The 27,992-nt window shown below is 36.3% G+C and overlaps 1 protein-coding gene across 2 annotated transcripts in view; it reads right to left on the bottom strand.

Annotated features, from left to right (window-relative positions):
* LRP1B (LDL receptor related protein 1B) overlaps nt 1-27,992 on the bottom strand; it is a 1,782,191-nt gene that overhangs the window by 137,723 nt on the left and 1,616,476 nt on the right. For both annotated transcript variants that reach the window (XM_080670835.1, XM_080670834.1), the window contains exons 67-72: nt 27,648-27,764; nt 18,037-18,143; nt 13,578-13,707; nt 11,158-11,264; nt 10,688-10,820; nt 4,472-4,594 (exon numbers count right to left, since the gene is read on the bottom strand). In XM_080670835.1, coding sequence (XP_080526961.1) covers nt 4,472-4,594; nt 10,688-10,820; nt 11,158-11,264; nt 13,578-13,707; nt 18,037-18,143; nt 27,648-27,764 — 717 coding nt within the window. The remainder of the gene's footprint in view (nt 1-4,471; nt 4,595-10,687; nt 10,821-11,157; nt 11,265-13,577; nt 13,708-18,036; nt 18,144-27,647; nt 27,765-27,992) is intronic.

Below are 27,992 nucleotides of genomic sequence, written 5' to 3'. Positions count from 1 at the left end.
TTGGCACAGGACAACACTTAATCAAATGAGTCATAATGGCCAGGATAGGCAGTTTATTCATTTTTGTATGTGTGTATTTGTGTGTGTGTGTGTGTGAGAGAGAGAGAGAGAGAGAGAGAGAGAGAGAGAGAGAGAGAGAGAGAGAGCGCTAGTTAAAGAGATACTAATGGTAATGGAAGCCAGGGAATTCTAATTTTGTCCTTTCTATCACTATCTCTTCAAAAGACTTCCACCCATGAAGTAGGAAACATTTATAATGACTCTTCATCCTCAGAATATTACAGGGTTCTTTCTTTGGTCCCCTCATGTTCTCACTCTTGAATTCTCTGCCTAGACATTTTCCTTGACTCTATACCCTCAAGACTTGCAACTTGATATCCAATCATAGCATTTCACAATTAATTATAGAACATTCCCATGGGAATTTTAAATTCAACACGTTCAAAACTCAATTCCTTCTCTTCTCTCCTCAACTCCCTTCTCCCCAAACATAAGATTTGTCTTATTTCCATAGTTCTGTTAGTGGCCTACCATAGCCATTTGTCTGGAATTATTCTAAATGCATTCCTCTCATTGACCTTCAACTGTGATTACTCAACAAGTTCAGATGATATTGTCCCCAAACTTGTCCTCTTCTTTCCATGCATACCAATTATAATCACAATAGTGCGATTCTTTATTATCTCTGACAGGACTGTAGTAGAACCCTAAATGTCTCAGTTTTACTGCCCAACTCAAGATTCTCCAAAAGCCACCACAACAATCCACCTAACGCATTAATCTAATTATCTCTTCTAGACTTATCTGTCACTCTCAGAATAAAATTTGAGATATTTTACATGGCATAATAGACTTATCATTACCTTATCCATGCCACTCTTACAGACTTATCTCTTGTCACTCTTAATCTTTGAGTGTGGGAACCCTAATCAGAGTCCGCCAGAGGTTCAAGGCCAAGTTGCCATACGCAGGTACAAAAGCAAGGAAACTTACTTTTACAATCTTACTGCATGCACTGCGCAGGTGTACTTTTCTATAACCCAATATTGATGTCACTATTTGGCAAGAAGCCTCTTTTGTCTGAATTAGTAAAAAGATGTGTTATTGACCAGCCGGTGCATGGCTATTTCATTGGGCTGCTTTGTTAGTAAGGGCTCCTGTTGGCTGCGGCTGCTGCTTTGTAAGGCTACTTTGAAGAACTGTTATATCTGATGGCTCCTTGTTAGCAATGGCTACTTGGTCTACAATGAAGTCTCTCTTATGTCCCTACAATGACTTTTCATGTCTCTACCATCTCATACCCAGTGTCCATGAAGGTCCAGTTCCTGGCAGAGGACCTGTGCACCCCACAGTTGGCGTAGTCGAGCAGGATCAAGGAGTAAGTACTCCGACATGTAGCAATGCTACTTTATTAGCTCCTTGAATATGCCCTCTCCTCCTTGCTGACCTCCTTGCTTTAACTAAAATCTGCTTGTTACTCCAAGCATAGGTCCTGCCTATAGGTATTTTAGGAATGTCTCTTAAATTGCTCAAACCTCATGTTATTTCATGTTTGAAGATATCCTAGTTTCCTACTATAGCTTCCAGAATTTTATTACCATATTTTCACGTTCTATTTTAAAAATAAACTAAAAACAAAAACTGCTATTTTGAGGGTCAAGCATTTGATTATACCTCTTTCTTATTGCTATTTTCTCATCAACTTCATAAACATCACTCTCTCCTTAATTCACTGAAGATTATAATATCTACCCTTCATCCAAATTAATTCCACATCCTAGATGATTTCAACATCCAAATGAGCAAACCATCCAATGAGTGGGCCTCTTAGCTCTTTAAGATTCTCAAACTACAGGTCTTTTTACTTAATCAATTTAGGCCATCCATTCCCCTAAGAAGGCTGTGGACATTGAAAGATTTCAACAAACTTTTTTAAAAAAATCAGCCAATGGCAGTTTCTGTTGCTTGCAGATAAGAGCACTATTACACATGAGTGTAGCAGAATTTGCTATTTCCTCCAATTACTTCATTTACAAAACCACTAATTCGAATGCTCCAAATTCTGATCATAGTCTGCTACTTTTCCAACTTTTAAATTCAAGCAGTCTCATTAAGACACTTTTTCAACCTCAGCTGAAACATAAAGCTGAAACCTCAGCTTTAGCCCATTGATACATCTACCTTTTCCCTATTTTCCAATGCATTCTTTTGTATTTATTTTCATCTCTGATGACATTACCTTCCATGTTTCATCTCTTAATATACTCATTGGGTAAATACTTATTGATAACTTACAATATGTTGGACAATGTTCTAAGCACTCACTTAGAAACTCACTTTTGTTCAAATACTATGAATTTTCTGGCCTTTTTCTCTTTTTAATCTTAGTTATCTAAAAAACCCACAAACTTAGATGAGTAAACCATCTGCTGTCTCATGATCTGCATCTGGGAAGTTCAGGAATGTTGCAGATGATCATATACAAGGCTAACTGATACAAGAGATATGAATATGTATCAATGGCAGATGGGCCCGGAATACTACTTGAAAATCCGATACATATATCTAGCCATGTCACTCTCTTTCACTTTGCTATAATGATTCAAATTTGCATTCCTTTTAAACTTCCCTTCAGCACCAATCTTCCACATTCTATATATGAATATGCTTCTGACGGCACTCACAAAAAAAAGTAGAAATAAAGGGATGGAAAATGTGTTATTATCTAATTAAATGATTGCACATCTACACAAAGTCAATCAATTCATTCAACTCATTTCAAAAAATTTTAATAATAGAGTAGGAGTCTCTACTCCTATCCAAAACTAATTTTTTTCACCTTTTCTGCAACTCCTTTTCCCCTGACTCTTCAGAAACCATTCCTTCTTTCTGGAGATAGAATTTTCCTTTAGGCAGAGTTCATCCTATTCTCCCTGCCTTGTCTGTACCTTTTACTTAGTTCTACCATTGCCTGAAATATAATGTATAGAAAATATTATTTATGCAAAAAATATCTCCTTGTAAAAAGGAACATGAGCTCATGTTTTTAAACCCCAATTTTTTAGCACAGTCTCCAGCACATAATAGTTTGACTCAATGTTGGTACCAATGACTGAGAGAATTAAAAAATATCCAGAGTTTACAAGTTTTCCAGCAGCTGCATGGCATGTCACTGAGAACCATTTCCTGGCCCTGGAAGTGGTTGCCCCTCCCACCCCCATAGTTGATTAGTTACCAAACATTTCCTTTCACCCACTAGTTTTGTGCTGATGTGAAATAGAGAATAGAAAAAAAAGCATAATAGGTTCTGGCTTGGTTTGGGTAGAGAAACTCATTTCTTTATGTATTATAATTCAGAAACTGTAATTCCCAGTGATTCTATAGAGTTGACTCTGTAAGATTATGTAAAAAATTGAAATGGAAATTTAGCTATATGTCTCATCAGTTGTATCTACAAAGAACACTCACCAAGCTTTAAATCCTTTAAAAAATAATGTTGCCTACTTATTTTGGATTTTTTTTTTATTTAACTGTAACAGTTGTCAATGTCATTATTTATTTAAAAAAAATACTGGTCTTACTTGACACACCAAATAGAACAAAGAATTTAAGCACATACATCTGTGCTATGTATTCTTTAACTCGCTAAGTATACTTTTAAGTTATATCTGAATTAATAGTTTCTCTAAATTGGAAATGAAATTATCTTTCTTTCTGAGATTAGATACAAAGAATGAAAAGTGGGACTAAAATGTTTACCAAATATAATAAAACCTTTATGTTAAAGATCTAAAATTGTACATTTGTAGTTTTAGGTTGCATAAGCACTCTTCTGACAAATATCAGTCAAAAGTAACTAGAATTTGAAGAATCATTAAAGTTATTTAAGATTTTTAGATTTAAATATTAAATAGCTCTATTTCACTTATTTGTGTAACATGTGTATTGTATGTCTAAACAGAGATATCTTTATATAGATTTATCCAGATAGATATAAATATAGACAAAGATATACTAGATATAGCTCTCCTGTCTTTCAACAACTTCAGCCTCAGTAGTGGGGGCCATGTAAAACTACATAATTTTATTATTCACATTTTTTCCATATACTTATCTGCCAAAAAAATTGTTTTAGACTAAAGTACCAATTTGATATGATGCCAAAGTCCTTATATGAACCATACTCAATTCCAAAGGTCAACTACTCTAAATCCTCTCAGACAGACCATATCTATCTTGTGAACAGTGTTGACATATGAAAGTTCAGATTTAAGAGGGCTGTCCATAAAGTCATAAACTTTGAACAGGGTAATCTCTTGTTACTTGAACAAAAGCTGGATCTGTGGTTACACTTTATCTACCTAACCCCAGGGCAGCAGGATTTGTGGGTCCCTTCACCACTTCACTGATTCATGCCCGGTGCATTAGATCGGGAGATGAGAGAGCAAGCTAGAGCTGTGAAATGCCTCACCACACAAGTCTGGGGCTTCATCAGAGTTGTCTCCACAGTCGTCCTCTCCATCACACACCCAGAAATGAAGTTTGCAAAGGGAATTATTGCAAAGGAACTCATCTGCTCTACATATATTTCCTCCTTTATTAAAAAAAAAACACACACAAATATAAAGATATTGCATAATTAAAGCCAGTCAGCATAAGATGTATTCTGCTAATTCTTAGCACAGATTCTAGTTTCTCAGTTCTTTATTTTTCTTCTATCTAATATGAAGTGTCCAAACTATTTTTTAAAAAGGTATTCAAGCCTAACCAATGAACACAAACAACAGGGCAGGTGAAGGCATGAATGGGAGGTGGGGGGGGGGGGCAATGGGGCAGTAAGGACACATATGTAATACCTTAATCAATAAAGAAAAAAAATTATAAAAAAGATTAAAAGAAAAAAAAGGTATTCATGGGTTACTTTTCAAAACAATCTGATATTACCCTCATGTATGCCATATTTTCTTTAAAAATACTAATATCTGGTCACAGAAAGTTTTCTCAAATCTAAATTATCTTCTTTTTCATATATTTTTATGTTATTGAGCATAAGAAAACTTAGATTTTTAAGTGGTATTAACTTTCATTATTAAAAACTGTATTGTTCTGGAATGAAAAGATACAGAAAAGGAGATAATTTAGCTGTATCTAGAAACTGACAAACTGAATCACTGAAAACAGATTAACCAGTAAAAAGGTTGTGTTGTCATAGAAAAATAGCTTTTTATAGAAATAAAAAAATTGGCAATGTGTTGAAATATTAGAGTTATCCTTATGATAATTATGCAATAAAGTACTCTATTTTTAATTTTTAAAGTGTTTTCTTTTTTTGCAATTAAATATAAAGCATTAAGGATATTCTGACTCAAAATTAAGTACATTTGCCACATGCAAAGGACCCAAAGTACTAATAAATTTTGGTTATATGTCTATGTATGTAGTAATACCTAGTAGAAACCACAATGGTTGGGGAGTTAGGAACTTTCATTGTTTTGCTTTGGACAAGTCCATTAATCTCTCTCGAACTCAATGTCTTCATATGTTACAAAAGAGATATGGTTAAAGTAATTTATAAGTTCATATTTGCAAGTTATGCATGGGGAAACAACACAAAGATACTTAATGGGAATTTAGAATTAAGATTAATAAGATTTTTTTCTCAGAGAAATACTTTACCTATTAAACTTCATACATAAGACACATAGCTTATACACTGGCTAGATTTGATGATTGAAGGTATTAACATATTTTTAAGAGGATATACTCATTTAGACATGGGGCTGGGGAATAATAGTGATCATCCTTGCAAGCCTATAAAATACCTAGGATGATGCATTGTTCAACTTGTGGATGCTATTTGGAGTGAATAATGAGCCTATTTTTTTAAAAGGTATTCAAGCCTAACCAATGGACACGGACAACAGTGGGGGTGAGGGCATGAATGGGTGGTGGCGGGGGGCAAATAGCTCTTGTTCTGAGTTTTGACTTGCACACAGATCTCTAATAATTCACTTCCAGTAGCAAAGATTTAATTTAGGAAATTACAGAATCAGATTTGAATTTTTAGAATAATAATTCTAGCTACAGTGTGGAGAACTTGGAAAGCAAGATAGGGAGGGATAAAGCCAAGATTGGAGGAAAAAAATGAAGAGAGGTTGCAGCAACCCAGAAAATAACTGATGGTAACTTGACTTAGAGTAGCTACATTTGAGAGAGTAATTGATATTATGAGTTCTTTGAGAATCCAGGAAGTGTGAAAAATTTAATATTTATAGCAAAATGAAAAGAATATCCTTAGTCTGGAGGGGAGACAAGTCTTCTACTTTAATAGAAGGGAGGAGGAATGGATGGTTATAACTATGGGTGGCTTTGTTAATTTGATGGTCAGATGTTTAAAGAAGCTCAAAATTTATTATTGCTGTGAAGTAGAAGGTGAGAAATAAAGTCAACTTATTAAAAATCTGACATGCATAATGGTAGAGAGAGATGATTAAAGAAATATAGATACATTGGTTAGAAACTTAGAATCTTAGTTGAAATTGAAAACAAGAATGTATATGATATGAATCAGAACAGTTGTAAGATTTTCTGGGGAAAAATCTCAACAGAACTGTACAGCTTTAACTGGAATTTCTAAGGACTAACAAACTCGACTAACAAACTCTAAGATACAGATAAAGGCAGGTCCTGGTCGAGAACACCAAGGTGAATACTACCATGTGAGACCTCTGAGAGTATAGTGTCTGGCATTGGGATGTCCCTTTCTTTCAAACTCTGTAATTTTTAGCTCTAAAATGCCCTAACTCTAAGAATAATCTAAATTACTAAAACCCATGCAATAAATTACCATTTACCAATTCTAACTGACAAAAATGAAAAAGATAAATTGTACAGTCTTCAGTTCTAAAAAAAAAGATAATTTTAAGATGACCGTTGGCTTAATTCAATACCAAAATTCATAGAATATAAAAAAGGGTTGTATTCTTTCATAATAAGATTCTAATGATTAAATCTCATTGCATGTTCCAATGTACAATAAATTAAATTCAAAAAAATGTGTGAACTCGATATCCTATAATTATTTTAGAAAAACTCTATTTGTAGCACATCAGTATTGCTGAAAGGAAAAAATGAGTTCACTGAAGTATAATATTAGATAACATTACAATTTTCCCCATGGGAGTGTTGGGTGTGCCACTCTTTTATTAAAAAGAAGATACATAAAAATGAAATCATAATTGTAACAGAAAGGCAAAAGTTTTGTGATAACTTACTAAAGGCTTCCTATTGTACCATAAAGAATTTGCATTTCAAAAAATGCACCATGGTGACTACCATGGCATCCTAAAAGCTTATATAACTTCAAAGCTTATTTTGAACTAGCATGAAGCACACAGAAACAACAACAAAAAAGTATATTTTAAAAGCGATTATCTGAATTGAAATATCAGTTTCCTAGTCCTGTTCTTGATCAGCTCAACAGGAGATTATTAGAAAATAGAAAGTATGTATTAATTAACAACTTATGTCTAAATATATATATAAGGGAGCCCTTGGCAGGTTCATAAAAATCTGGACAAGTGCGTCACTACAGAAAGTAAGCATCTAGAATTCTCATCTCAATTTGGGCTGACAGAAACTTTAATATACAACAATATTTTGTAATTTACATAAGTAGCTTACATATTTTAAGGTGATGATTACTAAAGAGAACAACTCTCAATCTTTTCCTCTGAAATTGCTATAAGGCATAAAGTTTGGGAGCTCAGGGCAAAGCAAATACCAAGTTTCCTTGAGGCAACATGTTTTACCTTTTAAAATATAAATGTTGTTTCTAATCCCATAGCATTGTGTGTTTTAGTTTTCCTAAAGTAAACCAGTAAAACTAATTCACTTAGAAGATTATTCCATGCTTATCCAGCCCCCAACACTTAGCCCCTGTCAGTTCATAGGTCCAGATTTGAGATGAATGAAAGCTGGATTAGGAGCAGAGGAGTGAATTCTGGAATTCTGTTTCCTTAATGCCTTGATTTACATTTATCCAAACCTAAACCACTTCCTAGAAGTAAATTAAATACTAGAAATCTGAACTTGGTCACACCTTAAGGTACATCCATACAGGTTCAAATGCTTTATCCACCAAGATACTTCATTGGAATTTAATTATGTAGCAGAAAAAAATAAACCTCAAAGAAAAGTTAAAGGCATGAGTAGGGAAAGGAGGGAAGCTTTGACACATTTGTAAATGATTGAATTAAAGATTCTTAATTCTTTAATTCAATAAGCTTAAACATTTAGTAGAATAGTTTTAAATATGAAAGATACCTCAGATGTGAAATGCTATAATGTTCAAATTTTTACGTAACATTTGACTTTCTAACCTGAGTTCTATTGTTCAAACAATTTTTATGAAATCCAATATTTAAAAAATAGATTAATCCTGATAAGATTGCTCTCTTCACTCTTGTACCCCCCTCATTCACTCTCCAGATAATCCTACAGTTCTTGGGGATATTTCCTTGTGGTTGGGTTTGATATCATGGAAAAAAAATGAGCACAGAAAGTTTCATGGAGATAAGAAATGAAACTAGATTCCCATTTCAGTAAATTATCTTCGATATTATACAGTACAAAATTATCACTCTCTCTTTTTTATATTTTTTAAAAAGAAGATTCCTTAAAAGCCTTGGAAAACTTAATATTAAAACCAGGTTCTAGTATAAATCTTCAATTCCTTGTGGTTCCTAAACTGCTAAACTGTCCCTCACCTATGACTTTGTACATAATAATATCATGACTTGAAATGTATTTCCTCATTCTGTTTGCATATGCAATTGTTGACATCAAGAAACTCACATTTCAACAGGGGATGCATTCAAATGATTCAGAAATAATTATATTAGAAGGAAGAATGAATGAATAGGAATGCGATCAAAGAGTGGCTGGGGAAACTCCAAAAAAAGACTGTAATTGGGTTGAAGACAGTGGTAATTAAGATGGACTTGAAAGAACAAATATAATTATTATTGGCAGAGTTATTAAGATGGTGAAAATAGCAGAAGAATCAGGGAAGATGCTGAAAAGTATGTGGATGTTTAGAATATTTCCCATTTGGAAATATTGACTATTTCCAGTTTGGCTAGGATATATTATACGTAAAAAGAAATAATAGAATATAAGATGGGAGAAATAAAACGGGATCCTTCTTATGGAAGTCTGACTGCCAGTTGAGTTATTTGTATGGAACCAGAAAAAAAGAAGACCGAGTCAAGATTGACATAATCTGAGTTACATGTAGAGATGATGAACCTGGCAGCACTGCATAGGATGTATTGGAGACCAGTTAGGTAGTATTGCATGAGCCCAGGCAAGAAGCAATGGGAGAAAGAAACACACTGTCATGTTATGAAGTAGAAAAAAGATGAATAACTTAATTTTTTCTCTAAAGTCTTCACATAAAAGACTACATAAGATTGTGTCAGACTGTCCACACAGCTTTCTGGCTCAAGAGTGACCAGTTACAGAAAGTGAATGAGAAATTAAAGTAGAAACAGCTGCTATGGAAGTTTAACCTTTTATGGCTCTCTGTAATGCATTGCAGATTCCCAGTGACAGCTAGGCTTTTTTCTGCTGAATATAATTCTTGATCAGGTTTTAGGATGGAGATATGAGCAAATCATAAAGGTTTGAACTAATATTATAGAAAGTTGAAGAATTTATTTCTCACATGAATAGATATTTATAGAAGTAAATCATTTAGTACATTTCTACTCTACAAATCCTGAGTGTCTGTTTTAATGCCTTACAATCTATATCAATATCTGATATTATCTGTTGATGATGTTCCAAATATTCTGAAAAATAAAGTCCATTGAGAGACTTCTGTGAGCAGGTTAAAGAAGACTTCCTTACATTCAGTCACACAGTCCATCATTTAATAACATATTTAACATTACAAAAATAATAATACTTATGTAATTTATGGTCATTATAAGCTTCACCCAACAATTTTTTTTTCTTTTCATTTCATTAATTCTAAAGTAGTAATAATCACTGATTTTATTGTGGTGACTTAAAACTAAAAGCTGTTATCTGTCAGGAAATATCTTCACATAGCTGGAAAATAATATACTACAAAATTCAAAGTTGTCTTCCAGACTGACAAAAAGTGTAGGCAATTTTCTCAACCACCTGTCAAGAAGGAAATCTGGGGCACAACCTAGTATATCCTATAGATCTAGCATATTAATATGTGTAATATAGTAATGTAGTAGTATGTTATTTTTATTCATTCAAAATAAGGCAAGCAATGTGGTAGACAAATGTACTCTGAAAATGCTTTTGTAATAATGGTTTTAGCTGCTATGTTCCCTGTGTTCTTCTAGTATCTCTATACCTGACCCAACACCTAGTCCAAAGATGTGCTCATGACAAGTACTTGATAGAGACTTGAATTTTGTTGTCATCATTGTACAAAGAATGACATTATACTCTGCCTGAAAATGATCCAGACTTTGCTTATTTAGAACAGGCTATTATGTAACAAAACTAGAAAGAATAATCAGCATTTAATGATCTTATCTTCTGCCTCTGGCACACTATATATTCTGCACAGCGCCTTAACTGTCATTCTTACTTATGCACATATGCGCGCTCGCACACACACACACACACTCGGATACCTTACCTCTGTCACAGTTCTCTTCATCACTGCCATCCACACAGTCATGAACTCCATCGCACAGCCATCTAATTGGAACACAGTGGGCTTTATTTCTGCATCGAAACTGATCTTCCTTACATTCAGTCACACAGTCCATCTGTTCCAATACAAATGGGCACTGTAGTTTTTATTAATGATAACATGCAGTCACAAGCAAAAGAAGCATGCAGCTGACACTACTGGAGATTTACTACACAGTGGGCTTTTTCATTTTGATTGAAGGAATGTAACCTCTGCAAATGACAATGGGGTTTAGTATATAAACAACATTAAAATTCAGGTATTTGTTGAAATTACTGTAGTTAATATACTTGTCCTAGCATTTCAGACAGATATGAATCAAGATTCTGTCACTTTCCTCTATTTTTATTACATTTGCTTTCCTAAATCTAATTCATGTAATTCAGAGATTTTAATCAAATGATAGATTTTACCTCATCTGAACCATCAGCACAATCATATTCTCCATTACATTTCAAAGATGCTGAAATACATCCTCCGCTGGCACATATATATTCACTTGATGAGCAAGTAGGAGAAGCTGAATATAATTATAAAGTTGAAATTTAGATTCAGTAAAAAGAATGACTGGCTTCATAGAAAAAAACATACAGAAGCATATAAAAATTCATAGTAATGAAAATAGTTCATATTATATAAACTATATTCAACATTTGATACTAAATATTCATTTAACTGTGTTTTACAATATTACAGGATTGTATCCAATATACCTCAATAATATAATATTCTGTTCAGTAAGTATTCAACTCACTAAACTAAAGACAGGAAATAAAAGCCACTATATTGCTCATCCTTTTGATTTTGAAGAGCTAAATAATTTTTTTATAACCTTAAATAAACTGATGAATAAAACTAGATCCAGAGACAGAGAAGAATTGAACAGACCATTAAACCTCAGAGGGAAGGAAGGGGAGGATGGGAGGGGGGTAAGAAATCAACCAAAGGACTTGTACACATGCATATAAGCATAACCAATGGATGCAGATACTAGGGGGGGTGAGGACATGTGCTGGGGTGTGGGAGTGGCTGGGGGAGGTCAATGGGGGAAAAAGAAGAAATATGTAATACTTTAATCAATAAAGAAAAATTTTTAAAATTATATATATATATATATATATATATATATATATATATATATATATATATATATATATTCCTAAGCAACCCTTACGACCAAATGACTGGAACGAGCGGTTGACCAGTCACTATGACAAGCACTGACCACCAGGGGGCAGACGCTCAGCACAGGAGCTGCCCCCTGGTGGTCTGTGCGCTCCCACAGGGGGAGTGCAGCTCAGCCAGAAGCTGGGCTCACGACTGGCAAGTGCAGCTGTGGTGGCGGGAGCCTCTCCAGACTCCTCGGCAGTGCTACAGAGTGGTGGTGGCAGGTGCAGCAGGCCAGGATGAGCGCGAGCGGCATGGCGCCCAGCCCCAGTTCGGGCTCCTCCCTGGCTGCCTGCCACTTGGCGCACTGCTACATCCCCCGAGGCTGAGGGACCCCTCCCCCCATGCACGAATCCATGCACTGTGCCTCTGGTTTATAAGATAAAAGCCTTATACTATTTTCAAAACAGTAAATAGGATTTAGTGATCCTTGGGAATGTTAATTCATATATACATTGTATAAAGCTAAAAGTGGAAATCGTGGCATGGTCTCACAGACACTGTAATATGTATTGGATTATGTTGACATAAATGTCATATTGCATAACTTATAAGACTTATTTTTGTTTTGGGGTTTTGAACACAAGTACATGGAATACCTAACAGAGTCTATAGAATTTGAAGTATTCCTTTATGACACAGAAAATAAAAATAACAAGTAGATATACTATAAGTTATTACCAGAATCCAATCTAATTAATTGACATCAGAATTATTATAGCTGCTTTTGCTATGGCTTTGCATTTGTTTACATTCAAACTTCAGGGTTCTTAGCCTTATTTTAGACACTAGGTTGACATATATATACTTACTTTGTGGTCTGAATTGCATATTCCAGGAATGCTCAAAAGCTTTTTCCTTATGTCTTAATTTATTTTAATTGATAATGGTTGCCTAGGATTTGTATTATTAATGAGTCTGAGAACATGTCTGGATTCAGTAAGAAAAATGATGTGACCAATTAGAGATTTGGATCATGGGCGTGGTACTGAACATGGTAACGTGTGTGCATTGTATCTGCTACTCTTACCTAATCTCTCAAAGGAATACTTTCATGGTTATACACAAATTATAGTATACTTCCCCTAGTGATTTCTATAATATGTTTTTAAAATAGTTAACTATAAAAATTAAGTTTTTAATAAGCATATTTACAGAGCCATATTTAAGAAATAAAAATATATAAATTGGTATGTTTCTTCTATATGCTGGTTTTGCTTCCTAATTTTGTTTTGATTTTGGACCAAGATGTAAACAGAAATAATACACTTATGCTTTTTCTCAGTTGGTATCATGTTGAAATTACTATATCCTATTTCATAATCTTAATTTCCATAATAGAAAACTTAGCTTTTATCATACTTACAGTTTCAACATATTTCATTTTATTGTCATGAAAAAAAAATGACGTGGAAAGATACAGAAACTAAAAAGTCAAATTTTGGGGAGTAATGCTTGAATCTCAAACATAGTAATAACCTTACCTGTTGAAACACTTTCAAAACATATGAAGGGCACACCAGTAAATCTATATACAGATATTTCAGATTATGTCTAAAAAACAGAAATCTATGCCCAAATCCACTGTTTTCTGAATATCATTGTCAAATTTAAATTCTATCAGGTTGAAATATCAGCTAAATTAATGTCACCTGCATCGTCTTACCTGGATCGCAGTTCTTCTCATCCTCTCCATATTTACAGTCTTCATGGCCATCGCATGTCCATTTTGCTGATATGCACTGGCCATTGGAACATCGGAACTGATCTCTGGAACAACTAGTTTCACAATTTCTCTGTAAAAAAACAGCAACAAAGATGTAATTAAAACTTAATTATTAGACAAATGTAACCCAAAGACAACTAAACCCTTATGCATATAATCTAGAAGTATAGAAATCAAATTTGTCACATACAGGGTGGGGACAAAGTAGATTTACAGTTGTCCATATGAAAAACAATAATACAATTAGTAATAAATAATAGTACAAGAATAAACTGTGTTTTGCACATTCACAAGTGTAAACCTCCTTTTGCCCCACCCTGTATAAAAAGCTCAGATGGTCATGTGCAACCTCGTGCTACATAACATAATTATAACCGTTTTCCACTTTTCTTTGTGAGTGATAATAAAACAGAGAAATGAAAATAAAAACATAAATGCTTTGACTTCATCCTGCGAATTAAATTGCTCCGAGTGGATTGTTTGGGGCTGATGCAATTTTAATAACTGTAAGGGAGAATGAAGATTGTGAGGGGAAAAAAGGTTAACGAATTATTTCTAAAAATTACAACCAGTTCGCTGGGAGTGGGGTGGGCAGATGGCATGTGAAACAAACAAGAAACTTAAAGCAAATCTGTTTGGCATTGGCAAATCTTTCCTAGTGTTCTTTCTTTAGCCTTCTTTCCACCTTTTCCACTGCACCTGTCCTTTACTACTTGGCTTACTGTTCATAATCCTCTCTCCCAAAAACTGTTCATAAAGTTAACTGTGAAATGAACTATCACAATTGTCATTTCTGCTAGCTCACATATAGATTTTATTTGTAAGTCAAATAGTAGATATACCTTTGGGGATATTTCAGTTCTTTATATGTGATCAATGAAAGGGATCCACTAGAAATTTACCTTCCTTCGGGGCTGCCATCCTGATTGAAATGAAATAGGACAATGAAATGTCTTGCTGGGATTATGCTTTTTTATTGTTAAGGAATTTATAGTCTTGGCAAAATATATTTGTCTGTTCCTTCCACAACCAGTGCAACTTTATCACAGCTTGTGAAATGAATCGTCTTGATCTATTACTCTCTGCTTCTTCTTAGTTTTACCCTCATGGAGGGATGAAGAGTTTACTTTCTACATTTCTATAATTTTCTCTTTGTTGATAGTAGTTTAACAGACTGCCTGCTATATAATTTGTTTTCTGCCTTCCTTTCTACTTCCCTTTTCCCAAATATTAAGAGTTTACTCTTTGCCAGAGTGTTTCTTAAGTAAGAATATGAATCAAAATAAGATTTTCTCCCTGTACTTGATAAACTCATTGAGTATTAGAAAGGCCAGCACCTAAACCAACAATTGCAACAAAATACATTGTCAATGGTTTCAAACATACATATTCTTAAGGTTTTTAAGCTTCGCAGTGAAAGCTTAAACAGAAATGGAACTACCTAAGAAGAGACTTTTAATGTGTAAAGATAATTTGAAATGTGCCATATCTGAGGAGTAAGCTATGTAACAGTGAATGGCGTCAAAAGTGTTGGAGAAATAGTCATGAGGAAGGGATTTCATGTGTTTTATTAACTGCTGTACTCCTCATGCTCAGTGTTGTTCCTGGGACATAATAAGCATTCAATAAAAACTGATGAATAAATAAATGAATGAGTGAATGAAGAAGAAAATGCAAAAAATAAGAGGCAATAGGGTGGTGAATGCCTGGAGCAGGATGGGAACCAGGTTGCGGGGGCGCGGGGGGGGTGGGCAATGAGGAGGGAAAAAAGGGGGATACTGTAGTACTCTCAACAGTAATAATATTTTAAAAAATTAAAGCATTCTCATGTAATTAAGCTCCACTGGAATAGGAATCATGTTTGTCTAGGTACCAAGTATCTATTACCACACCATGATTATAATAATTGTTCAGTATATATTTGTAGAATTAATGAAGGGTTATCTCAGCATTAAGACAAATTTCACTAAAATAATTCATTAAGCAATGTCACTGGTGTATCTTTATTGACAGCACAAAAAAGTGGCGATTTTAGGCACTTTCTGTATCATCAGAAGATTTTGATCTACAATAAAGTATAGTTGTGTGTGTGTGTGTGTGTGTGTTAACTTGTCCGGTATTTAATTAACATACACTGAAAGTAGAGAGAATAGAATAATGAGTCCCATGTGACCACCATGCATGTTTAACCATTAACAATATTTCATGTATCATACGTCCTCTTCCCACTTATTTACATTCTGACCTATTTTAAAGTAAAAACAACAATATCAGAAAATTAACATAATGAAATTAACAAAAATTCCATAATATAAAGTTATTCTTAATCCTTACCCCAAATCTCCTTGTTTTCTTAACTGTATAAATTATCGCTTGGTACAATAAGGATCTAAAAGAGGTCTGCACATGGAATTTGGTTTGAATTTTTTCTTAATGTAGGACTATTTCTCATTTTCCTAGCTTCTTAAATGAAATTTACTATTTAAAGATCATTTGTCCTATAAAATTTCCCGCATTCTACATTTGTCTGATTGAATATTAAGAATGCTGATACCTTAACAACCTCCAAAGTGAAAAAAAAATTTATTTTTCTAAAAATTATTATGAACTTATGTATTTGTATACACTTATTGTATTTCAATCCATTGCAACCATTTTATTAGTTATGATGCTCAAAATTTCCCTTTCATCACTGGAAATCTCTTCAAGTTTGCTCCTAAGTACTCTGAACATGATCCTAATAGCCTTGTTCCGTTTGACACGATGTTAGCTGCTCATTTTGTCAATTTCCTTTCTAGGACCTGGAATTAGATGTCTACTTTAACATGAATAAGACTTTTGAAAAATAAATTTTTTTATTCTGTACATGTACCTTAGACATTTCCTGAATAACATGAAAGGTAAAATCATAAGCCTTAAGCAATATATGACCTCCTCTTGATGTTTCATAGATTAAACAGGGCCTGATGAAAATATTTTTTGAAGAAAACAAAACATTTTCATGGTATAAAGAAGTTTGTGTGAAATGTGTTTTTCCTGACTGGGGAATGTTTAATATAATCCTCGAATAAATAGTTGCTAAATAAATATGTAGCTGAGCAATGTAAGAATTTAAATCCCATGAATAGAAATAGTATTTTTCAACTTCTGAGAAACCTTTACAACCTGGAGGTTTAGGTTTTCTGGCCTCCAGGTGAGAAGTCACAGCCATTGGTTTCCAAAACCCAGGCACCTGAATGGGATTAGAGGGATTTTTCAAGATAGTGAGATGTAATGCAGAATTGTGTAATCTTGATAAGAATGCCTGAAGACTGGGACAAAACAGTTAATGTGGGCTCTATAAATAGTAAAGACCTTTGGTTTCTCCCAAAGAGGCAGGAACTTAGTGGACACTTCAGGGAGTTGGACCTGAAATACAGAAACCTCCGGAGCCCCCTGGGAGATTGTCTCTGGCCCTGCCCACAGCCAGCGGGAGGTCCTTCAGGAGGGGTAACTACATATGCATGTCAACCAAAGCAGCGGAGCTCCAGGGAGTCAGGTTCCCCAGAAGGAGCCCCAGTGGCCACTGAGGGCCAGGGACCACGTTTGTCCTTCATCTCTGACTGTGTTCCTGATATTAACATGCACAGTCATTAACAGAGAAAATCATGAGAAATGACTGTTGCTGATTTGCTCCCTGGTATTAAAACTGAGGTCATCGGGTCATTTTAGATTTGATTAAGAAAAACTATAACCACACGTCATGTATTATTTTTAAAGCATCATGGATGGAGTAATTAATAGGTGAAATACATAGAATCATAAATAATGAATTGTGTGAAGTAGCATAAATGTTAGCACAACCTAAAGTTACATAATTATCCAGAGAAATTCTAAACTTTTTCACTTAAGCTGTGTGTACACAGGCCTTATTATAAATGGATTGTGATTCATCATCTAAGCAAAACTGAACCTGCGGTTTCATGAAAATTGATGACCCACATCGACGTCTTTGAGACTATATCTATGGAGAAAGAGACTGGGGAGAAGAAACTCTTTTAAATGCATAAAATATTAGTCCTGCCTATGGATACTGCAGCAAATTTATGAACACATCCACTAACGGCAAGGGCAGCAGCTAGAGGGAATAAGGTTTCCAAACATTCTATTCCCAACCGAGCCATTCACCACTTGAGGTAAAACAGACTATAAAACTGACTGTCAATAGCAGCACAAGCACTATTCCCTGTGCTGGGTGTGTGCAGCTCTGAGCTTAGATATAATACTTACCTCAGAGTGTCAGGAGCAAAGTACACTTCAGAGCTGTCCTTGTCACACTCATTGGATTAAACAGTAATAATTATACATGTGATTCTAAAACACCACTTTAGTTTTTGTTTGATGTTGCAAAGTTGCCTACCTCATCAGTGCCATCTGCACAGTCAAAATCTCCATCACACCAAAACCTTGAGGAAACGCAGTCCCCGTTGGCACAAAGAAAATCTTTCAATGTACAGGTCTGTGGCTCTGGGGATAGAAACAACAGCATAGGGTTATTCTATTATATGCAACTGCATTTTAAAATTTACATAACATACAACATGAGGTTAGCATTAATAAAAAAAAAGTGGTTATAACTAATAAATTGTTTAGGAAAAATGTTTCATGAAGCATCTGAAGTACATAATATAATGACGTTTCTAATTTATTGCTAAAGTCATGATTAGAAAGTGGCATTATAGAAACAAATTGAAACAAAGACAAAAGATAAATAGCCCATTGTTCAATAAAAATATAGCAGCAAAGTAAAATAAAAGGCACAAAAATCTACATATTATAATACAACAGTAATCTTTCCCAGTTGTTGGAACTCTAAGTCATTTTATGTGTTTACTTGGAGTAAGACATTTTGTGAAACTGTTCTCACAGGGCTGTTTCCTAATTGAGGAGTCTAGCCTTTGGTTCTTTACTTTCTACTATCTTATATAATAAAAGCCTAAGCAACCATTACGGCAGAACAACCGGAATGACCAGTCACTATGATGCACACTGACTACGAGGGGGCAGATGCTCAACGCAGGAGCTGCCCCCTGGTGGTCAGTGCACTCTCATAGGGGGAGCTCAGCTCAGCCAGAACCTGGCCTCACAGCTGTCCAGTGCAGCAGCGGTGGCAGGAGCCTCTCCCACTTCTGTGGAAGCGCTAAGGAGCAGCGAGCCAAGGGGTAAGAACCCGGGGGTCCCAGACTAAGAGAGGGCACAGGCCAGGCTGAGGGACGTCCCCTCCGCCCCCCCACCAGTGCACAAATTCACGAATTTCATGCAGTGGGCCTCTAGTGTATTATAATGACTTTCTAATTCTTCAATTTTGTCCTCAGATTCTCCAGAGTTCATAGAACAAGAAGGGCACGTGGGGATATTATTGGACATGACTGGTGGATACAAGTTGAAGGGCAGATGGAAGCTCTTATTTTTTTTTTTTCTTTGAAAACTGCCTATTTGTTTATACAATTGTTTGCTTATGCCCTATGTAATTTACCTGTCATTTTGGGTAATTTTCCAGTTGTTTACTTAATGATGCTTACCATATCCCACACAGGACATAAGCCAAATAGTATGACTTGCTATCTGGCTTAAGTGGAATGTATTTCATCCGGACCATAAGGTAGGATTGCAGAAATGTGCTCCTGCAAGTAATCTCTATGACTGCTGGGAATCACCTCTTATTTAGTTTTTGTTCTCTAAACTGAACTGATATCCAGCATGATGAAAGACGTTTTCTCTACTAGTTAACTGTATTTATAGCTATCTTACAAACAATAATATTCTTATTCAGACAAAGGAGAAAGAGGTAACTGAAATTACTTTCAAGGGATATCCATATGAAGCCTAATCTCCTACATAAAGATTGTGAATAACTCAGCCTGCACTTGAATATTGCTCTCACAACCCTCGGTTTCTAGCTATAGGGTAACATCTTGAATGCCTGGTATCATGAAAGCTCCTACATTTCTACATAAAGATCCCTGCTGAGTTCACTGGGGGAATGGTGGCAAGTGGAATATGTATTGGAACATTTTGTTATCACTTTATTTTAAAATGTGAACTTCAGGCTATATAATAAGACAAGCTGCTATTTTGAAGAATGGAAAAAAGCCACTAACTGGAGGATCCTCTTCATGTCTCAACACTGTGAGCATAACAATCATAGCTTCTTTTACTTTTCGCCTTTACCTGTGTTTACATATATTATACAGTACTTGAATCTTAAAAAGCAACTTTATTAATATTAGTATTACTACTTATAACAGTAATAATTACTATCAGCTACTGATTGCTTATTTGGTGTTAAGCACTAGGTGAAGTTAATGCTAAGTACTTGAATTACTTCATCAATCTTAAGTACTCTATAAGGTAATGTTATTATTGGACCCTTTTTTGATGAGCAATCTGAGGCACAGAGAGGATAAGGAACTTAACCCAAATCACCCCGTATGCAGAAGAGCTAGTACTAAATCTGAACCTAGATGACCTGATACCAGGGCCTATACTTCTTTGTTAGGCCATATTATTGCCTCCCATACTGAGGAAGTAATTTCTTGCATATTAAATCCCTGAGAATTCAAGTTACTTGTCCGAGACAAATAGCTAATGATGTCTGTTTCATTTAATAAAAATCAAAGAGAACTGGTCATGTCCATTGATACTAGAGAAGGCAAAACATACAGTCTCAGAAATAAAAAGAGCTTTGAAAGCCATCTTGTACAAAATTGAAGTAACTAGGTTCAGAAAATAAAACTGACTTTTAAAGCCATATTGTTAGTGGCAGAGCAGAAAGGTTTACAGACTCCAATTTCTCCACTGAGTATCCTACATAATAAAAGCCTAATATGCAAATCAACTGAATGGCAGAACAACTGGTGGAATGACCAGTTGCTATGACAGGCACTGACCACCAGGGGGCAGAGGTTCAATACAGGGGCTGCCCCCAGCACGCAGGCCCCAGGCCAGCCAAGGTGGGTTCAAGTGGGGGGCCCCCCAATCGCCCCGCCAGTTGCCCCGCAGAGGGAGGTGACTGGCGGTGGGGGCCGGGGCTAGCGAATGGGTGGTGCCAGACAGGCCAAAGTAGGTGGCAGTGGGGGCCCCCGATCACCCTGTTAGTTGCCCCACAGATCAGTCCTGATCACCTGCTAGGCTTAGGGACCCTACCTGTGCATGGATTTCGTGCACTGGGCCTCTAGTCTATATATATAAAAGCCCAGCGACCATAACAGTGGAACGACCAGAACGACCAGGATGACCGGTGGCTATCATGTGCACTGCGGCAGCCAACCAGCCTGATCCATGCCCCACCCCCCACCCCCACCTCACCCCCAGCTGGCCCGGCTCAATAGGCCCTGAACAGGAGGAGGAGCTGAAGTGGGGAGCATGGCAGGCAGCAGCTCAGCCAGAGTTGTGGTGGTGGTGATGGTGCGTACACCGCAGCCTCCCAAGCCCTGAGTCCCGGGGGTGTAAGCAGCAGGGAGCACCGGCCGGTCCAGCCACCACACCTCCATCCTCCCAGCCACTGTTGCTGTGCCCGGGGACTGCCAGCCATGGCCACACTGCCCGATTCCCGAGAAGAGCTGTTGCCGCTGGCTGGCCCCAGGTCCCAGTGGTTTAGAGACCAGGAGGAAGGGGAGGACAAAGCAGTGATGCCGAAAGGGGTGAGGCCAGTGCAACAGGCAAGGAGCCTGGCCTGAGGCTAGGCGCGAGGGCCAAGGAAGTGGTGCCCGGGAACTGGGCTTGAACCATGTCTGGCCATTGCCCGACATGGAAACTGCATCTACAAGTAAGGCAGGTGTCATGGAAACTGCATCTACAAGTAAGGCGGGTGGGCGGGCAGGTGCCACAGCCTCACAAATGGCATTGGGGACCCGGGTCCCCAGACTGCTCCCTCCCCGCAGCACGCCTCTGCACCTTCCTTGCGTTCCCCAACTTGAGCAACAATCTCCCACCCAACCCCCCCCACACACCCGCTTCGCCACAGGCAAATATAAATGTTAGCGGATTGGTTGAAAACCTGAATTTCATTTTCCCAAAGACTTGGAAGAAAACAAAATACTATTAATTATTTTAATTAATGATCATCATTATTCTGGCTTTTACAATGGTCCTCAGAGGCAAATCGCAACACCTGGTGCTGGAGTGCCTGTGTACAGGTTTCTTCCTTCTGCCAAAGGGTTGGGGCTGTTAAGTTGCTGTTAGAGGCCTCTTGGCCAGTTGCGATGATTTCGGGGGGCGTGTTTGCACTCAGCATGCACGCCAGCGACCAGGACACTGACAACAAAGCTATGGGCAGGCCTGCTGTCCCTAAACCGGGCTCTGTCCTGGGCAGAGAGATGACTTTAACAGACCCTTACTTGTTCCCTCCAGGAATCGCACACCCTACTCCCCCACGATCCCTACTCCCATCCTCCATTTCTCCCTCTCTCTATGCAGAAAAAAGAAATCCCAGGGTGTGTATGTCTAATTCAGGAGGGACAGCATTGCCAGAGGGCTGAGGGTTGCCTTTCGTTCCCAGCTACCCGGATGCAGAGAACAGCTGGGAACGTTCCCAGCTGCCCAGATGCAGGTTAGAATCCCCAGAAACAGGCATCTCAACCCTCAGAAAGTTTAATGCAGTCATTAAAACAAGAGTTATTTAGCATAACTCTTGCAAGGAGCATTGAAACTTGCAACCCCTTCAAGTGGCCAGTGTGGCTGTGGTACTACAGGACTTGGGTGGTGAGTGGATGAGGTTCAGCTTACCAGAAGTCTGGACTCTCCCGGGCTTTTGAAAATTGCCCTGGGTTCAGCCTCCCTTCACCTGACTCCCCCACTTCTGAACCAGAGCGCTTGGATGCCCAGAGGGGACCAGGGGGTTTGAGGCATCCGGGCCCAGGGTTGCAGGAGGCTGCCGGGTTGGTAGTGCTGTTTTTCTAGGGACTGGGGAAGAGGGTGCTGTGTTGTGCGCTCTGAGAAAGCTTTGTTGTGGTGAAATGGGAGTGTGTAGCTTTGGAAATGTAGCTTTCCAAGGCCTGGGGTGGTGGGTGCTCCCAGTGGAGGGGAAAGGCAATGGGACTGGCCTTCGCGCTCTTGGCAGCTGATTTAGGGGAACCCCTTTCTTAAGCCACCACTTATTACTGGTCATGTGGCCTGGCCTTAGGCAGCTTTAACTCTACTCCAGTACAAGATCTGAGCTAAGAGAAGGAGGCTTGGGGAATGCGCTGAATAAAATGGCAACATTCTGAAGGGAAGGGAAAAAGTGACCATCTTACAAGCAAAAAAAGAAAAGAAAGACTTAAATCTGGAAAACCCATTTGCCCTATGTTAATTATTATATGAGAGGTTGGGGGTGGGAGTTGGGGGTGAAGGGAGAGGATAAGACTAAGATGGCTGCCTAGCCTGTCTTTCAGCTTCTTCATCTAAGTAAAGTGAAAACAAAACTCTTTATCATTGCACATGAAGATGGCAAAAGATAATAGGTAAATAAAAGTACCATTTTTTGTTGGGTTACCATTACCATTCTTTGATGAGGGTAGCTCATGGTTCAGAACCTTTATCCACCATCATCAAAGTAAATTATTTCTTTATAGACACGGCCTTCCTCCCATTAGTGTCACCAGGGTTGGGTGGGTTAGGGAAAGGAAGCCAAGTGCCCAGTGTTTAGTAATACTATCCACTAAAATGACTTACTATTTATACAATGTTTACAACTCCGGCTGTCATAAAGCAGGCACTTGCAATATTCAATATCATCATAATTATTATTGTAGAAATATACTTTGTTAACTGTCATAGAGGTTTCCTATCCTAGGCAACAAATCTATCTACATATATAAAAGCCTAATATGCAAAGTGTCCCCTTGGGAGTTTGACCGACCGGGAGTTTGATTGCTCACTATGACGTGCACTGACCACCAGGGGGCAGCGCGGAATGAAGGAAGGCCCCAGCCAGCAGATGGAAGGCCCCAATCTGCTCTGATTGCTGGCCATGCTTAGGGACCCTACCCATGTATGAATTTTATGCACCAGGCCTCTAGTATTATCATAATCCCTTGGTGGTAAGTTAGGAAGTTATAGGAATGTGGGTGGAAGAATCAGAGGAGAATTCTTAGAATACAATTAGTATAACTGACATGCTATACAAATAATCTTCTGATATAAATTCAGTGTGAAAGTACTAGAAATTCAAATAAGGCAGACAGCTTTTCTCTATATATAAACCTTAATCTAGTTGATCAAATTACTTGGCATTTTTATATCTATTGAATTGTTAATTCCTAATAATGCAAAGATATGAGGAACTTTTTTGTACATCAATTACTTGGAAGGGATATATGTCATATATATTCTATTTGCTGCTGATAAAAATAGTATAGATGTTGAGATTTTTTTCAAATATTTCAAATATTTGATCTAGATTATGAAATAATTTTAATGACAATAAAATGTTCTTATTTTTAAGAGCAGAAATAATTGCTGAAGCAAAGTGTCCCTGCTGAAAACTTTACAAGGGAAATGATCAGCAGATGATGATGAAATAACAGACTATCTCATGCAAATATGAGAAAGTATAAAGCATGTTAAATACAAAACATAGTTGGCAGTTAATAGCTCCACTACTATTTAAACTATTCTCACATCTATGCCTAGAGTGTTTCCAACACAGTTTTAAAAATTAAATTCATTAAATCAGACTCATAAACAAAGAAGTCCAAAAGCAACTTTAAAAATACATTACTAATTTGTAAAATCTATGTCCTTAAATTTAAACATGAGATTATATTGGTTTTCTTAAAGAAAAGGGGTAAAATTGGAACAAAAATTAAAAATAAAAATGCAAAGGCAAGGTAACAAATATTTTTGACTCTTGGACTAAAATAGATAATGATCAGTGAGGAAAGTGAGAAGTGAAGAGAAATGAAATAGACCGTACTACTGGTGTTCCTTTTCATGTTAAAAAAGAAAAAGCCTTTTCATCTTATTTGGATTGATTTGGAATGGGTAGTGATAATTTGGGGGCTAAAACAATCAACAATACAGTCATTAAAACAAAAGGGTTATTTAGCATAATTCTAAAATAGGAATTTTTGTATGCATTTACACATACATATTTCTTAGATCTCATGCTGAGTGATTTTGATTGTTTTCTCTTCTGTCTTATTATTATTGAAATGTGTAAGATGTCCATTTGATTATGCTCTGCTAAGAGTGTAAAAACTGAGTTAGATACAGGCCTTATCCCTTAGGAATTATTGTGGTTCATTAAGAACACAGAGACAAATATAAAGATAAGGACAGAGATATCGCTACAGATATCAAATATATGAATAAAATATTCTGCATAAAAATAAAAAAATAAGAATACAGTAGTAATATTATAATTATGTGTCAGGCACCGTGCTAGGCTCTGGGACATAGCATCACTCTGGACCATCTCCAGCTACTTAAATAGGAATTTAAGATAAATGTGATAAATAAATGAGGCAATGGAATACAGGAAGTACTGGCTGATAGAATGCTGTTATGTAAAAAAAAACACAACACATTGCTGTTGTTTTTGAACTATAAGGCTGATTCACTATCTCTTTACTACTTAATATTAGCTTACAAAAGATGATAATAGCATACCACTTCCCTTTTAGGTATATTGTTATATCTATATACACAGTATATAATAATTATATACATAATTGTGTAATATAATATAAAGTTATATTTAAAATATATAGATAGTAATTATAACATCTAGTAATTAAATATATATAATTATAGCAATTTTATTATAATTACACATACAAAATTATAATAGTTTCAATAGATAACGAGAAATTGGAAATACCTTGATAGCATTTTAATACAGCAACAGTATTTTCTTCTAAGTCTGACTTCTATATGACTAATCTCTTGGTGCTCCTATAGATATATTATATTATTTTCTCATTCTTCATAGACTCAGTTTCTCTATGTAGAACTGCTGGCATTTTCAATCTTTAAACCTTATTTATTTCTTCTGGCCTATTCAAACACCACTTTTTATCTAGATCCCTTGACCCTCCTATTACGTATTTTTACATATTTAACATGTTCCCAACTCTTACATTGTCCTGTGTATGTTTTCTTTTCTTCCATGTCACTACTCTAATATGCTTTATTCTAGTTCCCTATCATCTCTCTTCTGAACATTCATCAATATTACTTGTCTTAGGTCATTAGCTCAAAATGAAAAGGACCCACAGAGTCACACAGAATTGGGCATTTTACAGTGCAATGCTTGATATCACAACCACCTCTCTTGCTTTTTCCTAAGGCCTCTATGGCTACAATGATTTACCATGAAGTTTTTACTGTGACAAGTGTGAGGCAGTGTCCCTTCTTGTTTTCTTTCGTCAAAGGCTGCAAATGTCAGCAAAATGGTACTCAGCCACTCAGGAAGCCCCAGAAACAGGCATCTCAACCCTCAGAAACAGGCATCTCAACCCTCAGTGCTTCCCCTCCTTTTCTCATTACAGCACTAACCTAGCATCTCACACATTGGAATAGAGGTTTTCTAAGATTTAACCTCCAATATTGCCTTCCCATTTTCCCTCTCTTGCTCTCAATAACTTCAGTTATAGGTCATTTTCTCTCAGGTATATTACACATAATTAACATTAAATGTATCTCAAACTAAGTAGTTATCTGTTATATTTAAGCTCTGAAATACAAATAAATTAAATAGAAAGTATATATAAAATTATTTCTGTACTTACTCTCCTTTTTCTACCTATCTTACTCCATTAGATTTTTATTTCAATGGACAGAATCTGAGAACATGCCATTTAAAGTTTTTTTGTTTTTTTTTTGTAAATGACCAATTTAAATAATCTAGAACACTCTAATGACTCTGCAATGCTTTCTACTTTTCTAAAGAGTAGGATCAGTTGGGAGATACCTATGTGAAGAGAGAGCAATAAAGATTTCTGTATTCAGAGTATTCCATAGTAATAAGGATCCAGAGTTTTCATACTTAATGTACCTGATACTCAAACACTGGTAAGGTTGTTTTGAAAGTTATTCAAAAGATTAGTTGATATTCTGCAAACTGAATAGCTAACTGGTTTATTATGGCTGTAACTCTACTAACTGTATGCTTTTATATAATAAAACATTATGCTTTAATATAAGAATTCCTATTTTGTTTCCTGTGTCTTGGGAAATTGAATGCTCTTAGTCCCTACAAGAGTAGATATTATTGTTATCATCAAATCCTTTTTGAAATAGTAGAATTTAAATATTTAATAAATAGAATTTAGTTATCTTAAGTTAAACATGATTATATAGATTTTTTTGTTTAATCCACAATGTAAGAAAGAACCAGTAAGAAATATATTCAGAAATTAATGCTAGAATATAGAAATACTGTCACCATTTTACATATTCCCATACCTTTTAGAAAATAAATTTGTTGGATAATTATTATGTTTTGAATTTACTACATAGAAATGCAGGAGGCAGATAATGATAATAGTGTTATTCTGTTTTCAGAGAAAAGCATCCTGAATAAATATGGTGTTCACCACTCTGGAGAGAATAAATGAATTTCCTTGAAAGAAGCTCATGGGTGGATTTGTAATAGGAAAGAATTTGCGACTGAAATGAAATGAATACCATCCGTTGAAGAATGGTATGTTTTGTGCTGTCTCCATATCACTCAGCTCTTTGTATGAGCATGCATCAAGCGCTTCCTTCACTGCATTCTAATGGGGTGCATTAAGCCTCATGATACTTTCATACCAATTCTGATAACTATAAGAACATAACTCCCAGGGTGAGCATTTCAAAAATTCTACCATTTGAAATTCAGGTCAATTTACTCTGAATATTCTTGTCCAAATGTGAATATATGTATAAAAATGTGAGCTGCAGGACAGATAGGTTCTTATTCAAACCTTCACAGAGCTAAAAATTGCTATCTGGCATTCTGAATAGGCTGCCAGCTCTCAACATTCTGAAGGAAGTGTTACTTACTACAGTTTTCTTCGTCTGAATTATCACTGCAGTCATTTTGGCCATCACACCGCCAGTGATCTGGAATACAGTTGTTGTTTTTACACTGGAATTCATGGGGTCCACAAGTTTTCTTATCTGTAATAGAAAGGACCAGAATTTCATTGTTGACTTCCATGAAAACCTCCCTCACAGTATCCTCACTGCCAGGCCTATTCCAAGGCATATAACATTTCCTCCAAATTTGATTAAATTCTAACTCAGAAGTATTCCCTAGGAAAACTGAAGGCAGATAATGAAAATTCATCTTTCTGTCTTGTTTTATGTTGTTATAGGTCATATTTTCATCACAAGCTAATTATAAAG

The sequence above is a fragment of the Plecotus auritus genome (assembly GCF_963455305.1).
Source record: "Plecotus auritus genome assembly, chromosome: 5".
NCBI lineage: Eukaryota > Metazoa > Chordata > Mammalia > Chiroptera > Vespertilionidae > Plecotus > Plecotus auritus.
The sequence above is the reverse complement of the archived record's forward strand: the minus strand, read 5'-3'. Positions and strand labels throughout refer to the sequence as shown.